The 27,831-nt window shown below is 38.4% G+C and overlaps 1 protein-coding gene across 4 annotated transcripts in view; it reads right to left on the bottom strand.

The window, feature by feature from the left end:
* The window catches only part of DCLK1 (doublecortin like kinase 1), a 238,109-nt gene that overhangs the window by 108,323 nt on the left and 101,955 nt on the right, over positions 1–27,831 (bottom strand). For all 4 annotated transcript variants that reach the window (XM_042014366.1, XM_042014363.1, XM_042014368.1 and 1 more), the window contains exon 4: positions 11,666–11,765. In XM_042014366.1, coding sequence (XP_041870300.1) covers positions 11,666–11,765 — 100 coding nt within the window. The remainder of the gene's footprint in view (positions 1–11,665; positions 11,766–27,831) is intronic.

Below are 27,831 nucleotides of genomic sequence, written 5' to 3'. Positions count from 1 at the left end.
CATCCATCCATCCATCCATCCATCCATCCATCCATCCATCCATCCATCCATCCTTTTAAAAGAGAGTGTTATATCCCAGGACAGCAGGGAGGGTGTGGGTGTTGTGGAGGTGGCTGTAGGCTCGTTTTACACCTTGCCTCTGACTTCCCTATAAAAAGCTGTATCCAAATCTAGACCAATTCACCAACCACCAATCACACACTTTTCCAAAGAATGCACTTATTCCAAATTCTAACGTGTGTAACTGGTATGAATTTGGTTTGGGTTGGCAGGAACATGTAAGTAGGTGTAGATTGCTTGTAAGGGGTAGGAAAAGGAGATGAAACTTTTGAAAAATTGATTAAAAAATAGAGAAGGAGTTATAAAAGCTGTATTTTTGTTCCATTAAAACACAAGCTGTTATGTAAGTGTCTGCTGCAGTAGGTCTGGTTTTAAAGAAAGTTAAAGAGGCACACACTGGTTCTCTTGCAGCACATAAAGTTATTTAACATACCTCAAGGAACTGAAAATATTACAGACTAATTTTTTTCTAGTTAGTGCCTCAAATCTGCCTGTAATAAGAGTATTAAAAGTTAGCAGGCAGAAATTTTTAAAGAACAAAACCATGAACTGGTGTTGTCTTAAGAAATTAAAACACCTGGAATAGTAATGGTTTTTTAAAACAACAATACTTGGCAGGCCCTCGAAAAAAAAAAGTTTACAGTGTCAAATATTAGCGGTTTTGAATGTTTTTATAAAATTTCACACACATAAGAAAAAAGTATTGAGCTGCAACATCAGAGAACTATCAAACCAACCAGAGCCTAAGAAATCTACAAAAGGATACAGGAAAAAAGGCAAAACTGGAGATTCAAACTTACTGCAATATGGATCTGCTCAACAGCTACTTTTTACAGACAAATCCCCATGCACCAAACAATCAAATACAGCACTCTTACTGTAAAACAAAGCACTTTTATATGCTGATGTTAAACCAATATTCACACCTGGACTCTCATGCCTCACACCATGAGCTCTGCTGCAAGGTGGGCAACAAAACCCACCTGCAATCTACAGGCACATACAACTGCCAGACCACCCACATTTTTGCTTCTTCAACCTCCACGACAGTACCAAGCAGACTTATCGCAACATTGCTTTACCTATCAACAGAAAACCCAGAAATTGAGTCTCCCAAGTTAAAAAAAGTCAAGGACTCCGGAGCTGTCTCTAATTTAAAAATCCCTAGGCAGCTTTTGCCTCTAATATTAATGGGTTCTCCTTGAATGCTATCTGGTTCAGGCAATTAAATTTTACTGTAATTATTTAGATAAAATTAAAGTAAACAGGCTGAGTCATCCTGGCAATAGGCTAACAGTGGGATATTTGGAAAATGTGGCTTCACTAAGAACATCTGCTAACACCACAACACTTACTGAGGTGTGTAAAGTCCCAGTGATGATTGTTTTTTCTTCCGAGAAAGTTTAAATAACTGCAGATTGAAAATGAATGTTGGGTTGGAAATAGCCCATGAAACCATCCTTCATTCTGTGTACCACAGTATACTTCAGAGACTGGTCAGAGGAGTGTTTTGAAGTTTACAAATAAATTTATTCATAGGCTGATGTCCTCTCTGAGCACTCAAAGAGACTATTTTTATTCAATATGGAAAGTCAGATCAATAAAAAATGACAGACAAGCTTTACTAATATCAGAGGTTTTGCTTCACAGGAAGGTACAGAGCATTAAATTCTGTTACTGTCTTAACAGCCTATACAAACTCATATTTCCTGAACAGTGACAGGTCTTACTTGTACATGGTACATTTTGCAACTGACTCAACTTCTGCATTCTTCTCTGGGACAGTAATTTTCATTTCTCCAAACATTCTGATTAGAAAGGGGGCTTTTCTCCCATGATGTGTTTTATTTTTTGCTGAATATAGAAGCCGAAAAATTGAGATAGTAGATCTGTCATTGCTACACTGCATCATGACCTCCATTTGTGATGGTTTGTTTGTTGTGTTTTTGTGGCTTTTTTTAATCTCCACATCTCAATAAAACCTTTACTCAAAATCAGCATAATTTTTGCAAATGTGACTGCATGACTACTTCCATTGCTAGTTTTTGGTATAGACATCTTTACTAAGCAATTCTTTTTAGGCTTTCCATTTTCTGCCAGTTGAACTTTGGACCCTTACCAATGTATTTTGGACAGATGCAAACCTAAGACAGCTTTTGGCTTGCTTTTTGGTTGTAATTCCAAACCTCCTCCAACATTCAAGTCCCCAAACTCTTAAGTCTAATGAACTTCATTGACTAATTCTTCTGAATTTTCAAATTTCTCCCTCTTAATATAATAAAACCTTTAATTATTGGATTGGTTTAGTTTTCTGGTCAACATAAATGAAATCAATATATGATTACAATATCTAATGCTCTTCCTAAGACAGCTTTATCATTATTATTAAGAGCACTAAATCTAAATAGATAAATGTTCCCAGTTAGCATTAGTAGCAGTTTATCTGTAATATGCATCTAGGAAGTCTAATGCACCTCAGAACGTGTTATTATTTCTCCTGCTGCTAAGAACTATCACAGCTATCTGTCTGCATCTAGTCTGAGCTATGGTCCCAGAAGACTCCCACCAGAATCTCAGGAGAGAGATCCTCCCAAAATGGATTTTGAAAAAGTATCCTGTTTTATTCATGCAGGTTTGTCTTTATTATTAAATGTTTAAGTATTAATTTAAAATTTCCATTTTTTAAGTCAATTTCAAGCAGTTTATTTGATCCCAGAGTTAGGGTCCTTGTTGTATATTTCCCATGGTTTCCCAATTTATATTTTCAAGCAGAAAAGAATACAGCCTATCTTACAGCCCTGCAGTACACAGCAACTGCTATGCAAAAATAAATCTACTCCATTTTCTGAAGTCACTTATTCTGCAGATATCAATATGTGCTTGAAAAACAGAAAGAGAATGTACAGTTTAAGACAGAAATAGTTTGCATAATGCTTCATCAAATTTGTTCTCTTCCAGGGATTTTTTCTTCCTGAACATGGTGTCCTCATCAGAAACTGCCTTGCTCTGTAAGTTTTCTTCTTTTTTTGCTAGACAATCTTAACAGTTCTAAGTAGCAGAGAAAAACCTTCTGTTTTCTATTCCAGAGTAAAAGGAAAGACTAAGCAACTTCAATTTCTTTGTCTTTTAAACACTATTCACTCTATTAGGAATAATTAGCAATCTTCCAAAAACTTTCCTTGGACCAGATCCTTCATCTAGAAGAGTGAAATCTCATGTTAGCCCCCTTATTGCTTCAATGAATTTTAAGTCCCTAGAAGATTTTCTTTCAAAACGAAAAAAAAAAAAAAAGGTTTACAATTCCTCTAGAGCAAAATAATTTTAAAAAGCTCTGACTGAAGAATAAAAGAAGCCAAATCAGAGCTCCATGACCTACCACCTACGGGTGTTCAATTCCATGGCAACGTGAGACTTCCTAAAGATTACTCAGCCTTATATTTCTTTATGCATATTATTAGCATCCAGTTCTCCTGCAGGGAGCTATGCTCTGGAAAAAGTTTATTCAAAGGTGAGTGTTCACAGAAGCAACCTGAGCTGTCAGGTAAGACTTTTGAGGTTTTCAATGGGAAATTTCTGTAGGTTGCATTTTGAAAATAATAGCACCAAACCACTTTTGCAGCATACACTGTGAGCAGCCAGTTTTGCAGTGCAGACCAACACAGAAATTATTCAGAAGTCTTCTACTGGCCTTTATACTTGATATATTTGTGTCTGTATACACAGTATCTCACTGAATATGTATAAATATGAATATCTATCACTGGTGTACTCCACTTTCTGACTTCACCACTTTGAAATATTTTCCAGGTTGTTTGATTCTCCCACAGCTGCTATGCTGAAGTTTATGTTTGATAAGACTTTAAAAAAGCTTTTAGTGAGTATTAAGGATGAATACATTTTCCTCATATGCTTTCAGAACTTTTTTTCTTTCTAAAAGCTAAAGAGCTCTGGATTTTGAATAATTATGCTCTTTTCAAAATATCTTGCCAGTATAAAAGTATCTGGACACCTCTGGCACTAAAAAAAGTGTGCACATACTTACTCAAGACATGACAAAATTCCAGGAAGAGGGCCTGTATCTATTACGAAAAGTAGAAAATTACAGTGGTCAATTTAGCGAGCCAGTCCAATTTTACTGACGAAAAGTAGAGTCTAATCTCCATACAAAAGCTCTGGTACAACCATGCCACCCAAAGAACAGGCAGGTCTCCAGGGCACATCCTAATACCCTGTAGCAGCTGGCACAGTTTGCTCCAGGTCTCAGACTTAATGATGAAGCACTGATGCTACAAGAACTATTCTTCTCAAAGCTGTGCCATACAAATGGGACTGTAGTGCTCACCCAAAGGATCTCCCGTAACAGAACACTGTTCCAGAAGTTGGTCAGATTCTAATAGTTTCCAGCATTGGAATGCATCTTCAAACTGTGAAAAGCACAAATGTACTCGCCAAGATTACCAACACTGCATGCTCCATTTTACCTGACTAATTACAAGACAAGAAAAGCACAAAGATAAACATATGAGAAAGGCAATTTCTAAACATTTCTGATGTGAAACTTCTCTGTGGTCTTCACCAATCTACTCAACAAACTTGGTGGAGGAGATTATAATAGACAGCTACTATCTTCTACTTCCATCATCACTAGAACTGGAAAAGTGAAACAAAAAATCTCTCCCAAAAAGAACTGAAACTAAGCTGCTATTTTGGAAGCTATCATCTTCTGAGGATTAGACTGAACACACAAGCTCAAAACTCGACCTGTGATCTAGGATGGAATATTATACAAGCTGGAATATCATCAAAGGCGGCAAAATAAAGCAACTTCCATGGCAAAAAAATAGATATGAGACAGTCAAAGTAAGAGCTTGAGTCCCAAGATCTACCCTGTTGTGTGTATCAAATTTCTGTGTTTATTCCCCAGAACTGAAAATTTGTTTAGAAAAGTGGTCATAAACATTGGAATTGCACTTTCTGCATTTGGATATACAACTGAGACGTCCACAGTTTGGGAAAATAGCTCAAAATGTTCTGTGAGAAAAATGTTCTCCTGGACCACCTGATTAATCTAAATATTCAAGAAGTTACAAGAAAAAATTAAAATGAAAGAGCAAAAATATCGAGCTATACAAAACCAATAAATATTCTGTCTTCTCTCTTATTTGCTATTTAATAACACTAGCAGTTATGATTAAATTCCCTTGTATATTAAGATAATGATATTGATGATGTTTAATAACAATTTCCCTTTTCTTTAAAACAAGCTGAATTTTTATAAATTCCCAACATAAATACAATTTATTAATATGTAAATATTATTGAGGAAATCCTTGATATTTTTGGGTGCAAAATTTTTAGCATTTTTATATCCAAAATCAGCTTTACTGCTGAAAAAGGTTGAAGGAATATGCACACTCAAACCTCATTATGCAGATGAAATGGGAATTTCCATCAGTTCTAATTTTTTGGATAGCGTTTAATTCATGCTATTTTTAACAGACATCAGGGAAAGCAAATACTGCAGAAAACATATTGAAGAACATTTGGCTCAATGAGCAGGATGAATTAGCATTGACTGCAGTATTACAGTTTGGCGAGTTTCAATGGCTGTTTTGTAAGTTGTAAATGACCACAATTTTTCCTGGCGATACATACAGGCAACTTCTTCACTGCAACATGGATGAAAAGTGAAAACTATGCAAATTTACATGCATGCATGGTGAGGAGTTGGGGAAAGGGACATGCATTTCAGTGTAAATCTGGACTGGGAAGCACATATGTCATCTTCTTGAAAGATCTAACATCCCTTATTCATGTCTATAAATCTGCCAGCTGCAGGGGGAAAGCAAAGATTTATGATTTAAGTGGCCAAGCTTTCCCTGCTAGAGATGCTTAGGCAGAAAGGTGAGAAGCAATGTCTCAAATAAGTAGACCTGTGAGACACAGTGGAGAATATTGAAAGCAAATAGCTTGCAGACAACAGATAAAGAAGTGGGCTTATGTAATCAAGAACATACCTATAACAAAGAGAAAATGCTGCATAGAATAAAACTGAGGATCTGTGAATGCATTTTTCACGTGAACAGCTCATTTGACTCAAGCATTACTACAGATTTTATTTCATGAACGCCACATGATATTCTATTAACAGCCACCTGACGATCACGCTACCAGCCTGTTCTGAGCATTGAACTGGGGATCAGCATCCTCCTTTGAAGAGTTTAACCCAGGAGAAACAAGTGAGTCACTCCCACACCGCCACATGGCCGAGTGCTTCCCAGCAGCCAGAGCTGGGCTGGGTGCACAGGCCTAGGGAGGGAGGTACTTTCAGCACAGCTGGACACAGGTGGTCTCAGTGAGGGGAGAATTTTTGGGAAACTTGTGGAATGTCCCACTACTGGATAAAATGAGACCTTTTTAAAGTACTTATTGTGAGGAAGGGAATGAAGACAAGTACTGATGTGCCAAATGGGAGGGAGCTGAGGGTACTGTGCAATTGCCTACAGCACTAAGAGAGGGTGGAGATGAAAATGGAGGTCCTGGAGTAGGAAGATAAAGGGGGCATTGGATGCAAACCCATTGGAAAAGCAACTTCTGTCCTTCTTTACTTTCTGAACTGTTAGTATAAGTGGTACATCCAGATCCTGGCCTCTCCTGCCTTAGTTTGTTTCTTCCTTGTACACAGAATATCTGTTTCCAAGGCCCAGCAGTTGCTGACATTTGAAAATATCACACTGCAGTGGAACACTTTATATTTATGCCTCTGTTGAAAGCAAAGTTGTATCTCAAAGTCCTCAGAACCCACCATTACTTTCCAATTGTCAAAGCACGAGTTTTTGATGAGGGCAGAGTAAGTCAGCCAGCATGCTCTCCACTCCCAAGTCCAGCCAAAAGCTGCTTAACATATCAGTCTCTGTCCTATAAATCAGGGTAGACGAGGACTATAACCAATTTCCCCTTCCTGCCTCTTTTAGGAAGGACAGATTAATGAAGGTTGCAGAAACATGACAGCTATTAACAGGGATAAACATGATACCCCTGACCTTAACCGCAGTTCCTGGATCAGATGCGTGTGCATGCCTCCATGCAGACACGCACGTGTGTCTGGACACCACGGGACTCAGATTTTCCTGGCAAGTTGTCTGCTGCTGGCAAGATGAAGCAGTAACACTGCTGGCACAGAGATGCTGAGCTGAGGACTAACAGGCCAGCAAAGCCAAAGTGAAATTAGGTTTTAAAGATTCCAGTCTTAATTTTCCCCTAACACAGAGTCATTCTCTTCATTGTTTCCATAACAGTAATATGTGGTTTTGACAAGCAATCTGCAGTTGTTTTCACATCCAGACATTCTATATTGGTTACACTCTGCTTCAAGGCAGAGACACGGGCTTTGGCCAGCTGAGATTGCAGCTTTTGTACATGATGCATCTCAGTACATGATGAAGTCTGCCATACTCTTTGTGCAACTCTCAAGCTTCCAAAGCGCTCAGAAACATTAACAGAACATAAAAAAAAATTAATTTTTAAAAAATTAAGTCAAATACTGACAGCTTAAAAAAGTCTCTTATTTTACAGTGCTGAGAAAGAAATACCTGTATAAGCAAAGGAGATGTTTTGAATTAGGGCAAATCTCATGAGTTACTCACATTCCAAAATCCTATTTAGTGCCTAAATAATAGCTGATTGCAAATATTTTTGTGAGAGTGGCCCTTAAACCTTAATCTTTGTCAACACACAGCTAAGGGCTATTGAAAGTCATCTTCTGACATCTTCTTTGAAAACTGAACATTCAGTTAAAGAAAACCTGGGATTTCTGGGAGAGTTTCCAAAACTGCAAGCTAACAATGCCTGAAGCAGTCACTGCCATACTCTACGCTGAGGAATTTTTCTTCTTACAAGCCGCTGTAATGTGTGCTTCATTAATGTAATGCTTTTGTGCTTACATATCCCATAAGAGCTTTGCATGAAAATAGCATCATCACTGATGCTTTACATACAAGGAATATTTACTTCTTAATTTTATGGTCACTCACATGCATCTTTATGTCTCATCTGCAGCTCTCATGATAAAAATGTGTGTGGCTATTGTATCCATTGATCATGGAGATGATTGCTAGGAATTATGATGGGGATAGTGCCTATTGTTTCTGCATTTCATGCAATAAACAGTGTGTTTAGCATGAAAACCATCTGTACATCAAGGCAGGGAAGAAACTGCAGTATATAATGAGGACTGCTTGTTTTTTCTCTTTGATGGATCCCTAATTAACTGACTTCTCTTAACTGATTGCCAAGGGGATATGCAATGCCTCTTCCTGAAAGACATAAAACAGAGAAGGGAGATGATATAAAGAAGGAACACACACCCTCATTCAAGGGCAGATTTGAGCCTGAAGTCAAATCAAAGCTGAACTAATTGTTCAGCCTAAAGAAAAGAAAATTGATGAGCCCACAGATTTTTTCAAAGAGAAAGGAATCATCTGTTTCCCATGGTCAAAGTAGATAAGAAATGTAGTAATGGATTTCATTTATAGCAAGGGAATCTTGGGAAGATAGCTAAAAAAGAGTAAGAAGAGTTTACCACTGGGACAGAATGTCTTGGGAGGATACAGAGGATACAGATACTCATCACAGGCTTTAAAGGGGCTTGTTAGACAAGTATGCCAGAAACTAAATGTGGAATGTTAATCCCACATTTAGATGGGGAGGTTGATTCACTGACTTCTAGACTGGTTTTTCTAAATTTCTGATCCTATGGCTCTTAGAATGTGCTATCCAAGGGCAAGAGCAAGCCATGGGAGCAGGAGAAACAAAGATGACTAGAAATAATGCAAAAGGATGAGATCTTAGACTTTTCTGATAGGGTAGAATTAATCTCATCCTAAAAGTTTTTTCAGCAACTTTAAAGACATAAAATGTAGACAAGAACAGCTACACCAGACATATAGATGCCTCAAACCAGACAATTCTGGAGCATAATTCACAAGAACTCTTCGAAACATCCACTTTCAACTGACTTAACCAAACATCTACCATCTAGTATGTCAATAAGTTTTATTTACTGGGAAAGAAATCTACTGGGAATGGCTCAGTCCCAGGTATCTACCTACATGCAGCTACCTAGTGTTAGCTAAAATGAATCCCAGTACAGGTGACTGGCTTCCCAACCCCCTAAACTTTGCCTCTTTCTCACACCTAGTATCAGGAGTTCTGAACCCAGACCACAAAACAATGGCAGTCTTCCTCCCTGAGAAGTAATTCCCAAAAGCCCAGAACCCTGATTATTTGTATATTTATTCTCTCTACTTTTCTTTCCCACCTTCAAGTTTTGCTTTTCTTTACTCCTGCTGCTGCAACACCTTAACTGTTATTCTCATCATCTGGCTGAAACTGGAGAATACTGGAGGGATGTAGTGACAAACCAGCAGAATGTTGCTTCAAGATGCTTTTCAGGGAAGAAGAGACAGACTTTACAAGCCTTGCACAGTTGACAGCACTTCCTAATAATTGTAGTGTTCTTAGATTAACTATGAGGGATGCAAAGACACACACTGTGATCACACAAATTCATTTGCCGAACAAAACAAGGTAAAAGCTCTTTTTTTTTTTAGTTTTCTCTCCAACTCTTGCTCCTGCTCAGAGAAGGCTGATTAGATGCATATCAGTTGGAACATCAGCTATTACTGGCAAGCAACCTAAACAAATTCTCAGATACCAAACCTCCTGAAAAAGAGAGAGAGCAAAGTTGATGTACACTTCTCAAAGGAATTAGAGACATAGTGTGAAATCTGATTTTCTCCCCTCTCTTCACTCCTTCAGTAAAAACACTCAATGTTCACTGAATCTTTGCCTGATAGAAAAGCAAACACTACAACAAATAGCTAAAGTTGTGTTTTCACCACAGATTTTAAGGATTTCTCTTTTTTTAAGATCAGTTATAAAATGGTTTTAAGCACCAAAGTTTCAGAGAAAGTCACTGCTTACTCAAAGGGCTGCGGATATGCCAGAAAAACAAAGACTAAGCTGAGTCAGGCTATGTCTGTACTTTGACACTAGACCTCCAAAAACCAGCTACATACTTCCAAAGTGTTTTTAGATAAATCTGCTGTCAGCATTTCTTGTGTCTTTGCTGGAAAAACTGCCACACGATTCACTGTGAGGAGACTGGCAGCCACCAGTGCCATCTTTCAGATAAGAGACGCAAGTGAATCCAGACTACACAGTCAACTACCCAGGTCTCCTCTCCTTAAAGGCAAGGTCCTCCATTCTGGGCACAAAGCCACCTGGAATCAGCAACCTTTGCTGCTCAAATGTCCCCCTCACATCCTAAAGATGACTAAAGCTACTTTTTCACCATTAGTACATTTTGCCTTAGAGGCAACTACAGTAATTTCATTACTGCAAAGAGCAGATCTGGTGCTCTATTCTGATTTTTATTTCCATATTATAAGGTCCTCTAGAGGAATGTAGAATGTGTTCTTGCTTCTGTCTGTGCCTCACACAAAAGGTCATTCCTGTGCCCAGAAGACACCTCCTTTTTCAGAGTCACCCTTCAACTCATAGAGTCAGGTCTGCACAAGTTGCTGCCTTCTGCTCCTATACAACTTAATGGACCATTTGTCTGGAGCTGGGTAAACCAAGAAGCTCTCCAGTTTCACAGGTTAGCCAGCGAAACACAATTGCACCATCCTGAATTGTTAAGAGTATAATTGCAACAAAAACCATGATGAAGTGGTGAAGCTAAACAGGTATGTACATAGTGACTGTGAAGTGGTTACTGCTGTAACAAAATCTTCTCTGACTGATTTTTCAGTCAAGTGTTCTTTGAGACCTTTGATAGTTTGAAAAAATATGAGTGATTTACATACCAATGGATTACAAAGATACCATGGACTGAGAAAGAGTGTAGGAGCAATAAAACTTTTGCTGTGTCTTTTTCTACACAAAAATAAATTCAGTGTTGTTGGCAGGTTTGTTTCTTTGTCTGTTTGCTTAAATGCACAAAGCCTATAGTTAGTTTTTTCTTCTTTTTCCTTACAACTGTGATTCCTAAGTCAGGAATATTCTTTGTAACAATAAAAGTATCTGAAAACAAAACATGCATTTTCCTCAGAGGATTACATACATTGATTTCATTATTGTATTAGTCAGCCTCTGAAAAACAGAAAACTCCCTAAATTTTCTCAGATGACTTGGTCTGCATTTGCTGATTATATTTATCTTCCATATAGAATTGCATCTATCTTTCTATATCATATTACCTGTGAATCATTATCCAAATCTCAATGGTAAGCATTGGGAGCCTGAGAAATTGCAATAAAGAAACAGAATAAATTCAAAGCCAAAACATGAAAGACCTCACGAGAAAGGAATTCCACCAAACACATTTCCTATGATATGTGAAATTCAGGCTGAAATCAAGTTTTAGGCTGCAATAGGTAGACAGCTTTATTGTTGCTTTCAATTCTCTTATTTTCAGTATTTAGAATTAAAATATTTCTTCTGTTTCTGAAACCAATTCAGGAGATATTGCTTTGGTTTAATTAGCATGATATGGAAATCTGCCTATTACTCTCATTGTAAACATTTGAAAAATACATCTTACCACTTTCATCCAGCAAGAAATCATCCTGGTAACGGAACTTTTCTGGTCCACATGCAATAAAAATGTCATCATCGCCAAAAAAATCCTGAAGGCACATCACCTGCAAGCAAGAAGGAAAGAAAGACATTGTATGAAATACCTCATCATCAGAATTGTAACAATAAATCCCTCCTTGTCTCCATCTGCATGAAAATTCTTCACTTTTAATGGAATCAACAGGGCTTCATCTCCATAAATTTCAAAAATAGTAGTCTACATAAGTTTCATAATTTCATTAAATTAATGAAATTCATAAATTCCAAAGCTGTGCTCTGACCATCTGTCACAAGTGAGAAAAAGTTTTACGGACAGTGCAGGAGAGATAAGACACAAAGCTGGAAGTGTCAGATTTATTACACGATGCATCTACGGTATGAGGTAAACGCCTTCTGTTTGTGCACAAGGTACCATTCAGGAGTTAGTGGGTAATTAACTTGCTTTTCAGTTCCCATCTCTATCATTTGGCTGCAATGAAACAAGGTTACAGCTTTGTATGCAGAACCAAATGCAGTTCTTTCAGCAAAATCTCTGTGACAGGGAATCAAACTCATGTGGGTGAACTAAGCCTCCTTCACACACTCTCCCTCTATGAAGTCCTCTTTGAAGGCACCAAGCTAAATAGCCAAGTCAGATGAGCTGGGGATAATTCTTCTAGCACTGAGTAAAAGGATAATCTCTTTCTACTCCCATATATGAACAGTCAGGATTATATTGGTGTGCTTTTATGTCCCTACAGGAGATTTCAGAGATTTTATTGCAGCCTTTCAGTACCTAAAGGGGGCTTGGAAGAAGGATGGGGACAGACTTTTAGTAGGGCTTGTTGCAATAGGACAAGGGGTAATGGTTTTAAACTAAAAGAGGGCAGATACAAGGAAGAAATTTTTTACAATAAGATAGTGAAACACTGGAATGGGTTGCCCAGAGAGGTGGTAGATGCTCCATCCTTGGAAACATTCAAAGTCAAGTTGGATGCAACTCTGGGCAAAGTGATTTATTTGAAGATGTCCCTGCTCATGGCAGAGGTGTTGCAACTAGGTGAGTTTTAAGTCCCTTCCAACCCAAATAATTCTATTCTAGGATTTCCTTACAACAGATTTTAGTTATTCTACAAGGCACTGCTTAACAATTTAATCTTTCCAATCATATGGAATCATATTAAACAAAGAATCTATGACTTTTACCAAAAACTGGCTTTGGACTTACTGATCCAGCTTTTACAAATTTAAAAAACAAAATAGATATCTACCTATCTTTAAAAAAAGAAAAAAAAGAACAAAATAAAATCTGTTCTCACTTCACATTTACAAGAAGATTCTAAAAGGGTAGGCCTGCTTATATATTTTTATATTAAGTTTTGTAATTAAATAGTGTACTGATATTTGAACAGGTTGATTTCACAAATAGGGTTTCAAGTCTACAGCCAGTAAAGCAACACATAAACAACCTCCAAAAATTGACAAAACAGTTGAGAAAGTCCAGCTCATCCAAACAAGCCCCCTCAGTCTACAAAAACACAAGCGAAAGAATTACCTAATGACATTTTGCCAGATTTTGGCATAAAAAGTACCCCCATCAATCTGAAGTAACTGGTGTCTAGGGGTTATAAAATTCATATAATGCTTCCCAGAAACATGTCTGAAGGCTTTGACATCCACAGCTGTTATGAGCCTCTATAGTAGAAATGTCTCAAGGAAGAAAAATAGCAGTACATGTCGTGACTTGCTTGTAGACTACTATTCATAATTAAAACAATTTTAAAGGTATGACATTAGCAAATGAAAAAACAGGAAATTGAGAGAACAACAGCTAGATGAAATAAATGCCAAAAAAAAGGACAAAGGTTCTTCCTAAATTATCCTTAAGCAATGCATGTACTTTTATATTCAGGTCCACCACAACCCTATTTCTATGACCATCGTCATCTTAACACTACATACTACCTGAACACCAACATCAAAAATGTAAATATTTGATAGAGCTTTTTACCATGTTCCCACTCAGTTTATATTCTATTATTGTATCAGCCTCAGCAACGTTTAAATAAACTCATTTATTTCCCATCTTTCTCTTTTGTCCACGAGACATATCCTGCCTATCTTCCCACCCCATACTCCCACCAAACTTCAAATATCTCTTCCCTTCAGTCAAGTTCCTCTGAAATTGCCACCTCTCCCACTGCATGTACAAAACTACTAATTTGCAGAATAACATTAAAAATCCTGTGATTTCCTTTTTGCTTCCCGAGTTTGACACACTTCTGGGGAGTGATAACTTTTACATTTTTCTTTATACCAAGCAGAGTATTAGAACCAAAACAGTAATAAGCAACTCTAGGCATAAAGTTGAGCTATTTTGACAACAAACATAAATACAAATTAAATACATGTTTGATAAAAAAAATTTATGGATTTAATAAAACTCAGAAGTGCTTGGCTCTGCCCAGTTAAGAGGGCTTTTTTCAAGCCTAAACAGGACATTGAAATGCAGGTAGCAACACCTAACCAGGATCAACTATGCCAATTTTTTAAAGCATCTCAGGTTCAATCAGTGCAATTTATATGCAAATAAGAAAGAAAATAGGATTAACACACAAAAAATAATTTGTGCTTAGATATCACTGGATTTTATTAAACTTTACACTTATAATTTAAAGTGTTCTTATGCTTGCCTCTTTCTCCTTGCCCTCAGTTTCATACTCCATATGTAAAATTACAGCTTTTCTTGCCTCCTGAAATTTTAATAATTTTTGAATTATAATTCTAGATTTTAGAAAGGTTATAGCAAGATCACAATTTGCTTCCAAATCCATCTTTTTCCAGCATAACCTATCTTAAGGTTTCCAGTACCTTTTTATATTATTATTGGAAGCCCTGAAATGTCCTTCACTGTCTGCATTTTCCATCCTTTCTGTCTCAGCATCCCTGGCTCTCTCTGCAAGTTCACTTTCTTCAGCAGTTAAATTAAAAGGCATCTGACAAATACACAGCACCCCCTTCCAGGCTTTTTTGGAGAGAAATCTGCAAACACTTTCTATTCACACTCAGTCATCAGCTAAGCAACAGGACCTGCTTTTTATTACCCATTTTCACTTCTGGGGAACACGACTTCTAAAAAGTTACAGTTTAGAAGATCAAGAACTTTTATCACCTAAGCTGGACCATACAAGTGTTTGAGAGGTCAGGGTGCTCTGATGCACATGATCAGCTTTAAAATTAGTCCTTTTTTTAAACAGTGAATTACAAAAGCCTCCCTTGGACTTTTCCGTTTGATATCAAGGCACAGAATCCATCTTCTCTTTCACAAATAAGGCTTCATCTTTTATACCAGGACATTTCTCACAGGGGGAAAAAAAAGCCAATGCAGGAGCAGTCAAACACACACCTTATATAAAAAGAAAATGAAAAAATATTGTCTGAGACACACATGGTACTAAAAACTCTGTGACTCTTTTTAATAAATACCTTTCTGGTAAGGAGATGTTATTTAACATTAATGGTGTCTTATACTTTGTAGGGGAATGAATAAATAACTAGCATTAGCAGAGGCCAGGAAGTGCTTGTATTGGTGGTGAGAAAGACAACAGATCACTAGTACAGGCTTTGGCTATAGGCAAGGCACATAAATAAGACTGGCTGACCTGGCCATAACCATGAAAAACAGAGGAGGCTGAAGAATTAGTCATGCCTGAAGTCCCCTGAGTAAATTGTACATGGTGAAGCCTGGATTCCACACAAGTCATTGCCTTAGTAAACAACTCAAGACACCCCTATGCCCTTTCAGTGAGAAACAGAGGTGTCTACCTAGGAAGACCCCAAATTATTTCATACTTCAGCAGTTGCTACTGTGCTTTGACCCTCTATTCAAAGCACCACATCAGCTGTGTCCCCAGAAGGGACCTGGGGAGGACCTGGATGGGCGAGGCACCCACAGCTGCTGGGGAAACACAAAGCAGATCAGAGCTGTCCCAGAAGGAGAACAGGGAGCAAGAGCAGCAAACTTGTCTTTCAACACACCCTCAGGCCTGGCTTTGCACCATATACACTATAGGAATTTTGAAAAATTATCTTCACTTTTCCTTCTTTAAACAGGCGAGCATTTGGAACCAGTGAGAAATCTCCTAACTGCTACAGAGACTTTTTTTTTGATTGGCCTGAAACAGTTAAGCTCACCTCTTTGGAGCTGGTACCCTTGTTATGAAGACCCTTCTTGTTAGAGATACAAACCATATAAGAATTTGTGCCTCACATTTTGGAGCACAGATGGCCCAAGAATAGCAGCTTGTACAGCCAACACCTGGTTATATTCTCTCGCCCCAAGTAAGAAAGAGCAGCCAGAAGTGGTTTGGAGAGGTGCAGAGGAAGGGAGAGAGGGAAAGGAGAACAGAGGGGAAAGAGAGGGAAAGGTAAGGGGAAGAAAGGAAGAGAAAGAAGGAGGGAAACAAGGAGGGAGGGATGGAGAGAGTGACTGAATCAATCTTTTTGCTAAAAGCATGAAATGAAAGCTACAGACGCAATCCTCTTTTAAAACTGCTGTATTCTGGCTATAGTGGGATCAGGGACCTTTTAAATTCACGTTTTACAACACATCCACAAAAAAAAACAGAAAAAAATTCTTTGCATCAGTCAAACTTTTCTATTCTTTTAAAGTTGACCACACATCGAGTTAATACTGAAACACTGATTTCTTAAAAAAAAAAAAATTTAGAAAATAAAATTTTCCACTGCATTCAGGAACAGTTCATAGCACCTGCACATTACACAACAACCACCATGATTACTATGTCACTTCTTTGTTACAATATTCATAGTGCTGGGTTCTTGGACAGAAAAGAAGGAGAGGGTATTGTGTGTGTTTGTCTTCTTTTAATAACAACTTAATTAGTCTCAAAGCTGAAAGCTATTTTGGATGAGCAATGAGAAAACCTCAAGCTGGCATATCCTCAGGCACCACGGCTGTTGGAGAACTGGAAAGAAAAGTGAGGACAAAGAAATGAGGTGGTTAAACTAAAAAAGATGCAGAAGGCTCTAAGGAGAACTCACATGATAAGTGGGTATAGGTTTTATGAAAAGCAAAAGAGAAGTGGAGCATGGCAAAAGGAAAATACGAGGCATTAAGGAAGGAGGAGACATGGGCTGCCAGCCAGGAGCACACACAGAGGGTGACAGAGAGGTAATTGAGGCTGGTGGGGAAGGAACAGTCCAAAGAATGGGGCAGGCAGAGAGTCAGTGGCAATTGCCTTCCAGACTTCACCCCATGGTCAGCCAGATGGGAAGTTTTAAGTCTATTTTAAAGTAGCCTTCTTGAACCTTAAACAATCTCATGTTGAGTTTGATTACCATTTCCCTGATAGTGAAAAAGACACTAAAAGATGTTTCATCCTTGGAAAAACCTCAGTATTTAAATGACTCATGATTTTAGGGCTCTTAGTCATTAATTTTGTGTCAAGTTTTATGAGCTTTATTACAGAGCTTGTTTTCACTTTCCTGCTACTTTTTGCTCGCTCAGCCTCAATGTTTAATTCCTAGGCAGGTCTCTTCAGTTATTCATGTCAAAGGAGTTCACCATACCTCTGTTCTACTATTTTTCTTTCTTTACTTTCCTTCTGGCTGATTTTTCAAATGAAAAAAAAGAAGCCCCTCCTTGTTTTAAGATTCAAATTGATCTTTACTGATATTTTCCTTTCAGTTTTCTCCTTAGCCAAACCATATTTTCCACTAATCACTACCTTTGCAGTACTTATTTTACTTATTTTTATCCCTTTCCCCTTTCTTTATCTATTGCTTCATGAAGAAATATCTCAGATACTGAATTTATCTCACTGCCATCTACCCTGGCAGTCAGTAAAAAGTCTCATGACAGCTATGAATATTCCTGGTAGCTTATAAATCATAGAATCACAAAATGGTTTGGGTTCCAAAGGACCTTAAAGTTCCTCTAGTCCAACTGCCTGAGTTGGGACATCTTCCACCAGATCAGGTTGCTCAGAGCCCTGCCACTGTTCTTGAACATTTCCAGGCAGGGAGCATCCACAGCTTCTCTGGGCAACCAGTTCCAGTGCCTCACCACTCTCACAGTAAAGAATTTCTTCCCAATATCTAATCTAAACCGACCCTCTTCTAGTTAAAAAAATATTTAAAAACATTTAAAACCCCTTGTCCTATTGTAACAGGCCCTGCTACAAAGTTTGTCCCCAGACTTCTTGCAGTCCCCCTTTATGTTCTCAAAGGCTGCGATAAGGTTGCTCCAGGGCCTTCCCTTCTCCAGGCTGAACAACCCCGGCTCTCTTGGTCTTTCTTCATATGATAAGTGCTCCAGCCCTCTGATCATTTTTGTGGCACTCCCCTGCAGATCTCATGAGAGTGGAGTAGAGAGGGAGGAGAATCATTCCTAGTCCTAGCAGCAATGCAGTAACAGAAGAGACTCTCTACATTACTACATTATGCAGTAGTATAAGGCTGCTAGTATAGGCCTGCTTCCCATATTAGTTTTCCCAAAACTTTGTTCAATTTTGTACCATACTGCTTACTGTGTAGAGCTGCCCTCAAAAAACAGAACAGTAAAACAATCAACTGTTACTCATACAGAAGGATTTCATGGCTTCATGAAAATCAGAAATTAAACATTCCATACTGCTTTTTAGGTAATTTCTGTGAAATGAGAAATCCAAACATATCAGTAAGGCCTTTGGGGAAGGGAAAAAAAAAAACAAAACAACTTGTTCTTTCTAAATATGCATTTGATAGCAAGCCTTTCTTTTTCTTCCCTTTTCTCAAGGAACCTCAGCCCCTCCCTTCCTTCTGAGGGAAAGGAATTATACCTCAGCTGGAATTCACAGACCATCACATTTGAATATTTCCTTCAAGGTTAAGGCCAGTCTATATGCCTTCCTTTTGGCTCAGGCTCTGAGGCTTTTATTCATGCCCTTTCACATTTATCTGTCATTACACACATGCCATTTCTTGAGATCCGGTAACCTACAAAAAATATAATTTATCATCAGTGTATATGTACTTCCTCTCTCAGCTTCTGATCCAAGTTCTCTCCTCAGGTGGTGGCTTAGCTGAAGCCACTGGGAAGTATCTGCTACACATTCCCGAAGTCAAACAGCACCAAATTCATTCTTTGCTGTTGGAGTGAAATCTCCATGGTGACAACTGCATCATCAAGCTGTGAGAGATTTTCAGTGAAGAAGAGCATTTTATCATGAGATTCTCATTACAAGAGTGCCCTCTGTAAATGAAGAGGAGATGGTACTGTGGGGGTTTTCGTAAATGAAGAGATGTTACCACAGGGGTTTGAGCTGGCTGGAGCCAGTCTCTGCCAATTGGCTTGTGTGGCTGCATTACAGAGTAATGCCTCTGACCGTATCTCTGACCCCCAAATCAGATGAACACAAGGCACCATCATATTTAAATACATATGAATTTTCATCCTCAAAAGCAGCAGAAATAGCTTGTTCTCCTGCTGCCTCACAGGAGCAGATGGAAAACAAGCCAGCATCCCCATACCCTGGGGAGTCCTGCTTCACCTGCCCTGCACGTTTTCTCCCCACAGCTGAATGTTGGTCAGTGCTGGCTCAGGACTCACTGCTCTTTATTTTGCTCCCTCTGCCACCAATACAGAGGTTTCTCTCCCTTTTTGTTTGTTGAAAATATAGTATCAGCCTACTTCTATTTCTAAGGTGTGTATTCATCAACATCATTCTGTGATACAGACAGCTCAGCCTGTATGGTCTTTGTCCAGCTAAGACTAGGCAAAAGAAATCACCAAAAAATCATCTACTTTCCTCAGTTAAAACATTTCTCTCTTGGTCAGTAAAGTCTTTTCATAAGGACAAGAAAACCTTTCACACTATGCTTTATACGCTAATCGTAATATCCGCTGTTTTGTTTTTCTGTGTTGCACCAAAAGTGGCACACCTAAAAAACCAGTCAACTTAAATTAGGTTTTTCAAATGTCCCATCACATTCCTGTTGATGCACATGTTCACTTTGTGACAAGCCCTTTTTAAAAGCTTTCCACTTAACCTCCTAAAATTCAGATAAAGATAGTAGAAAGTTTGCAGTTCTAGTGCACAATAACTACTACACCTTGGCTCAAAACATTATGTGAAACTTAAATAATTTCTATGTTAGACTAAAAATAATAGAGTAAACAGGCTTCTTTATTACAGAAATTGAGGAAAGCAACCGACACCTCATGGGCTTATGTGTGACTGCAATACTGAGAAGCACTAGCATTCAGATTTGTCAAAGGTTTCTCTATAGGAACCCCTAACATGGGCACTTGAGACTCCTCCTGTCAAAAACTGCTTCATGGCAGACAGGACAAGAGCCATGAGAATGTGGCTTTTGCACTGGAGGAAACTGAATCCTGCTAGTGACCATAAAATCCCACAGCAATTGCACAATAGACCAGCATGCTCGTGATGGACAATTCAAACACCAGAACAGAGAAGAAAAAATCTCCTCACACATTTAAAATAAATTCTTGTTAAACTAATGATGTTTTTTCAGGACAATCAAACATTGATAGGATGGTTGATTTAACAGCAGAAGATGTAATCAATGGGCCAATGGAAAAATAGTTAAGACTTGGTAGCAGAGTTCAACTACATCTGGATTTTTTTTTTTTTCCTTTGCTGTATTCTTCTATTTTCCTTTACCAGTTGCAATACAACACTACCATTTAGTGGTCAGACACGCCAAGTGCGGACTCCAGCAGCCCTCCTGGTTTTTATGTCCAAACAGGTGGCAACTATTTGCAAACACTGTACTCACATAACCCTAAGAAACAGGAAATTAATATTACTCTAATTTCTGACCACTAAGCAAAATAAAACCTCTTTGACCTCAGGTGCTTGAATAAGGCCCTGTTAGAGGTACTAAAATAGTTTTGGAGACTGAATTTCAGAATGTGTGTGTACAAGGGAAACAATTTACAAAGCTAGAAAAGCTAGATTTTGATGAAAAAGATACAATGCTCCTGTGAGGTGTTTTTTATTTTTATTGTGGCTGAATTCTACTGTTAAATACTCAGAAACCAAAAAACTAAGCACAGAATATGTTGTCTATGATTTAAGGAGCAAGGAGTCCTAGTATGCTAATATCCTCTGAGTCAAGATAGTGTTTACTTTTACTTCTTTGTCATTCAAATAATTGTACTCCTGCAACTGGACTTGCACAAAAGCTGCTGGTTTCAGAGCAGTTTCTTAAACTGTCTTAAGCTCTGGTCAGTGTGTCCTTCAAAAAGAAGTTACAGTTGCAAGATCATGGGCTGAAGGAGGCCTTTGTATGGCAGAACTTCTTATAAAAGAAAAACCCACAACTTGAAGGCCCTGTAGTAGAAAACCCCAAACTGCTCTTCAATCATCAATCACGTTAAAAGTGAAAATAGTATTTTTTACCTCCGTTGGAATAACATTATTTTCTAGAACACCATCCTGGATACATTAAAAAATTAAAATCCATAGCTTTGTCCTGTTTTCTGTGAACAGCAGAGCACTGGACTACTTTCTCATGCCTGCGTTTAAAGTTTCTCAAGTATGCAAGAACAACCAATTACGAATTTCTATTGTTCACATTTCATGATAAATTTTCACTGATGATCCTTCTAGTTGCTTAGAGCAGCTAAATGAGGAGGCAGAGACCAGCTAGGTGAAATAAATTCATTCAAAAGAAAAATGCAGTCATGTGTCAATTTCTGAAAATTGTAATTACAGGTTTGGAGATAAAAAGGAAATATCTTGCTAAAGTACAGACAAAAAAATTTTTCAGAGTAAGCTTCTACAGCTAGGTGAAATGAATCATTGTGCTCAGTCATGTTCACTGTGTTTAGTAAATGCATTATATTGGTCCATTACCTGAAATGGAAACTAAGGGGTCTGCTACTTCTGAAGTAGTTTTACTGTAATTCGTTCATAAATATCAAAAATATGGTGCACATAATCCATGTTTCTCAAAATCAGCTTTTTCAAGATTCGTGCACACCAGTAAAGCCTTCTGATTGCAATTTCTCCCTGAAATCAATACAATTTTCCAACAAAAGACACTCTCACCATTTTACCCGAAAGCGTACAACACTCTTATTTCCATGTTCAAGTAAGAGATCTATCAAACTCATGCTATAAGGCAAGTATGAATCCTTGAATTAACTGCTAGAACAGAAGCATTTGATTAATTTTTACCTCCATCCACTATGTATTTTTTTTTTTAGAGGTCTGCTTATTTTTGTGAAGTTCTGCTCAGCAGGAGGTTGTGAGCTGTGTCCTGCTCTGCTTGGCTGGCCAGATGCTGCTCTCTACCTTCCCAGCTGGGAATTGTGGGAGCAAGCTGCAATCATTTTTTGAGACGCTGGGAGATCACACAGCCTTCCCTTGGAGACTGCAGAAAACACAGCTTATCTGGGAATTGGTCCAAATAAAATTTACTAGCTGTCTGAATCCAAATCCAGATGGAAATCTTCGATTGGAAATTTTGCTTTAGATACTGCAATTCCTCTATAACAGAAATTATATTATATACATCACTGACTGATACATGAAAAGCTCAAAGTTATAGTCTACACACCATTACAAAAGCATCCAATTTAGAGACTACCACGACATTAGGTGGCATTCCAGGAGCAGTTTCTTGAAAGACCTCTAAAGACAAGATTTTCTTTTGTCCTTCAACTCAGAGCAACCTGCCTTAGTACACCTTTGTCAAGTGTGGGAATATTTCTGGCTTTCTTGCTCTTGTGAGAAAGACAGTGTGCACTACAGAAGCAGGTTGAAGCATGAAATTTGTAAGAGTTAATATCTGAACTGAATACATCACACCTTGTGCCTGCACTAGAACCAGATTTCAACCACCGATTTCAAGCTGCAGATGGACTGTGCAAAAAATATATAGCTACCCAAATGCATTTAGAGGTGGGAGACCTATTTTCCCTTCTTTGGAAGCATTTTAATTCCAAAATCCCAGTGCATCACCTTAAAATCCATGACACAATGTTCTCGTGTTAGCTTACTGGCTTATGGTGGACTCTGGTGATAATGCCATAAACTCCATTTCTTTCAGGCATAATCATTAATAAAAGGCATGCAGGACAGCACTCCATCATAAACTGAAACATAGCTGTGTGATGGCTTTTGGCTGCATATGCTAACTTAAGGCTCAGCGTGCTACACTGAAAAAGAGCAACATGGTTGAAGTCTGAAAAAAAAGGAGGAAAAGGGAAAACAGATGTCAAGGTTTCAACAAGTGGCCCCACACTGCAGCTGGAACCAGTACAAAAACAACACAAGTATGCTGATAATGTAGCATTTCGTGTAACGATAAGGGCAATAAAATAGCACAAACGCAAAAGCTCAAACAGCTAAACACCTTCCACAAATTCCAGAGGGTCGGCTGGGCTGAACAATAATAGTAATCCTTTCAATAACCAGATCAAATTATTTCAACCATTAAAGTTCTTTATGATCAAGAAAAGTGAAAATTGAGAGATTGCTTTTCTTCTAAGTGCAGAATACAGACAATAAATTTAAAATCCAATCCAAACACACATTCAGATGCACGCTATCTCATTTCCATCACTCTTGAAACTATTTGGCAATAATTTCCATTATTACAACAGATGTTAACAAGATGGATAGAGAGCATGTTAAATAAACATTAATATTAATATATAAGTGTCTATGTAGCAAAGCCACTGTTCAAATTATTTATTTCCCCAAGAGCATTTCTTGGGAAATTAATCAGGGAATTTTTCTTGCCAGTAACTATTACAAATTCAAGGTATTGCCATTGACAAAGACTGTATTGTTCAGAAAAAAACACTAAGCAATGTAACCATGGTCTACATGTGTAATCTGCATTCTGGTGGAGTGATTCTTGAAACTGTCATTCTCCCTGGGCTGTGGCTCTTTAGGACAGAGCAGCAAAGGTAGGAAATGCAGCGAGACAATCCAACCTACAGAAATTTACAATGTGAAAGAGTTCAAAAGCTTAAGGATGAAGAGAGAGCAGACACAGGCAATAATCACAAAAACCTGGAATTTTAAGCCCAGCTCTGTGAAGAGACACCTTGGTCAGAACACTGTCTCCACTTCACAGGCAGACGCTACAACTGCTGAGATTTCTCAGGCATGCTGAACATGGAGATTGCTTTCTCATGTAAGAGTTTCTTACTGGAACACAGCCTGTTGCTTGTGAGTCAACAGGCTGTGCTCTGTACAGCAAATCCTGAGACATTACTAAATCTAGCAAGCAAAAAATAAGCAAGAGTTTATATAAATCCATTAATATGATGTGAACCATCAGGATTAGAGCTGACAACAAAGAAAGCAAGCAAAAACCTCAGACCAACACTTGGAAAAAGCTGATACACAGAGTCACAACTGACTACTGAAAGATTTGAGACTTAAAAAGGAACCTGCTAAGATGTACCTACACAAAAAGATGTAATCAGTGTAAGTTTCAGATAAATCCCTGCCAGCAAAACATACAATAAATTAGTGTTACAATGAGAGTTGAAGAGGAGGTTCCTCAAGCACATCTGAAAGCTCTAGCATGATGGCATAGAAAATAATTCCTTCAGAATCCTTTCTATTTTGCTAGAAAAAACTTTTTTTTAATATTTAAGCTATAAACTTTGAAAGGAGATACTTTTACAAAGAATCAATATCCAGAGCCATTAATTTTAAGATTAAAATTATTACAATATACTGGTACCATATTTTCAAAACTACTTGTTGACTAAGAAAATGAAAATGAAATTTTTTTGCTGCCATGTAACCCTTCACATTCATCACTAAGCTGACTGCTGTGTATTTATAAATTGCACAAGCCAAAAGCATTGCATTCATGCTTAATTTCATCTGTGCACCCTTCGGTTGACTTACTTTAATCTGTAGCATATCTTAGAGGAAACATGTGGAGATGTAGTAAGTACCAAAGGAATTTGTCTTGATTATTTTTGATATAATTAGATATATCAAACTGACACCCTGATGCAGATGCACATCTCTGCTGGCAGTGCAGCACTGCTCACATGCAAAAGCCATACCAAAAATATCTGCCAGATGCGTTTGGAAATGTTATGCTATTTAACACACATTTGAAGAATTGACTCAAACCCCAAATGAAACCAAAACAATGAAGCAATCTATGCTCAGGCAGTGCAGCCCCAAATAACTTGTTGAACTGGAGGTGCAGAAGCCCAGCAAGTTATTCATCTGTTAGGCTGTTCCTTACAAAACTTCGTAATCATTTGAATTGTATCCCCTGTGTTCTGATCCTACTACCTGTTATGAACTCAATAGCCTACAGCTACAAATCCTTTACTTGTGAGATCCTACATCTCATAGGGAATGATGTGATAAAGCAGCATGAAAGAAGCCACATTACAAAACGTAGGAGAATTTAGTGCATTTGCAATTCAGAAGGCTGCTAGGCACAGGTAAGTTCAAAAGAAAAATATAGTAACAGAAAACAGCACCGTGTTGGGAAGGGAAATTTGCACCAAAAGCAATTTCACCTGTGATAACATCTTGCTGTGTTTCTGAATTTCCTTTTCACTTACTGATGCTTTTCTGCAGCACAAAGGGCCAGATCCCCATGACAGCCAATCTCCACACAGCACCCAACTTCATTGTTTGCATTCAGAACAACCTAGGAAATGAAGTTCTGTCTGTATACCTGTCTCTACACATCCCACATGTATCAATATAAACAGATCTAAAGATTCCAGGATCTATTTGTAGCTGCCAACATGATGAACCAGAAAATGTCTGGCCTATAAGAAAAGAAAAATAATAAAATTAAGGTTTGTCAAAACAGGTTATCTTTTCTAAATTTAGGTATATCTGTGAAATTTCATAGCCTGAATCTCTCTCCTGTGCTTGCATATGGTTTTGGTGGTGGTGTTTTGCAGAGTTTTTGGGTTTTTTGTTAACTGAGAAATTGAAAGAAGTAGGTTGCCAGCTCAGAAGCAAAGCAGAGGAAAAGGTATCTTAACCACTTGAGAACAAAGATAGAGCTGTGGATATGCTAATTGTTGAAGCTGTGTCATTTGTGCAACATTAAAAAAAACCATAATTACCAAGTGAGGCAAAAGCAGAAAGAAGGAACTGAATACACAGCCCACACAGTCACAGATGGTGACACACTCTGATGGGGATGGAAGTAATTATGAGCCAGTCTTAGTCTTGGGACTATTCAAGGAGTCCTTGAATGATATTCACAAACATTAGGCACGTGACAGGGGATAAGCACTCTCATATTAATGGCAAGGCTCCAATTACTCCAACTGGTTTCATTAGTTTGGAAGTGTTGTTAATTCCTTTCAGCAAGTGCAGGTAGTGCTTAAAAAAAAAAAAAAAAAAGAGAGGCTTTTCTTTCTTAAAAGATAGTGCATTAATAACTTGATGTTGAAATCCAAATTTAAGTCTTTTTATTGGTTAAAGGAAAACCTGAAAAAGGGGAATATGAGCACAGAAAAATCACTTTCACAACCACGCTTGCAGAGTGCTGCCACATGCAAAACTGTTCAAGGGCTCTCCGCATCCTTACTCTTCTCAATGCAAGTTAAGCAACAATGTATATGAGAAACATTTGGTTTATGTTAGCTACATAATTACAATTTTCTATCAAATTTATAACAAGCAACAGATTCACTTAGCCAAAAATATCTCAAACATACACTCTTATTTGAGTTTTCCCAATCATTTAAAACAAATGTAACTCTACAATTGCCAAAGATACTTCCTTCCTCCCCTTTGCATTTTTTCTAGAGGTAGTTCCTCTGCCTTTTGTTCAAGATGATTAGCCTTTAGTATCACCCTTCTTTGCTGAAACCAAAAGGCTGCCATCATGCTTTCCCTTCTTATAAGAAAAATGAAGCTGAAAGCATACAAAATGCCTACTTCAGAGCAGTAACCTGGTACAGAAATAACCTACAACGACCCAGAATAAGCTCCCACTAGGAGCCAGAGATTTTAGCACCACCAGTGATGGATCTGTATAAGGCCAGTGTTAGGATCCAGAAAAATGCTTTATAGGTCTTTTTACTTGGCAATTCATGATTTGGGCATACTTCTTTTAAACAAAGATATAATAAATAATATTTCTCTTTACCTGCGATTAAACACAGAGGGAATGTATTCACGAAAGTTAAATTCATGAACAGAAGACCCTTGAATGGAAAGAGACAGATTTCAGAAAAGGCAGTTCAGAGAAAGAGCACACCTTTAAGTGTTTTGAATAATTTTCAAGGTGTCTCACTGCTGACAGACGTAATAGCTTACTGTGTCAATAAAAACCTCTAGTTAACCTTTGCAAATACATTTACTCATCATCCCTAATTGTCTTAACACTTCCTAAACCTGTGAATCAGTGTGGAATAGTGACAAAATGGAGACACAACACCGGAAGAGAGCACTTACAGGGATTTGTAAGACATAGCCAAAGATCCTCCAGAGTACATTAGAACTTGTTTCTGCAAACACAAACTTGATCAAGTAATGTATTAATTCTTTTAAAGAGACCCAGAAGTTAATGGAAACATATTCATGTGGGGAAAAGCCACCCACACTTAAATGGCACAATGACTCAACCAACTTGAAGGCTTAGGAGAACATAAAGATCCAAGTTACTATCTGGGGCATCTTCTAAAATATTCCCTGTGCAAAGATTACTGTCTACCTTGCTGAATTCATCAGTGGCCACTTCAGGATTAATTCATCACACTAATGGCAGGTAGCAGCCTTGTCCTGCCTCTGCACCAGCCGTGAATATTCAGAGAAATGAATACTGCCTCCAAATGAGGCTAAACACTTCCTGGTCCATCTGCAGCGGCTCCAGAGCTCTTCATTCAATTTTAACTACCCAGAGCAGACCCCAAACGCGCAGCGACGCGCGCCGCACTTGCTCGGATCACCGTGTCCTTGCGTTAGTTCAGCTGCCGTGAGGAGCCAGCGTTGCTGGAGCGCTGCCGTGAAGGCAGAGCCGCTGCGGGCAGGCGGGGAGAGCAGCCCGGCGCCGCAGGGCGGCAGGAGCGGAGCGGCGCTGCCGCGCCCCGCGCACACACGGGGGAGCTGCGGCCCCGCGCCCGCCTCGGCCCCGCGCCCCCCGCCCGAGCGCTGCCGT

The sequence above is a fragment of the Corvus kubaryi genome, unplaced genomic scaffold (assembly GCF_017639235.1).
Source record: "Corvus kubaryi isolate FWS band 111438036 unplaced genomic scaffold, C.kubaryi_AGA036_p1.0 split1-65, whole genome shotgun sequence".
NCBI lineage: Eukaryota > Metazoa > Chordata > Aves > Passeriformes > Corvidae > Corvus > Corvus kubaryi.
Note: the sequence above shows the minus strand (reverse complement) of the source record. Positions and strands in the feature narration are given on the sequence as shown.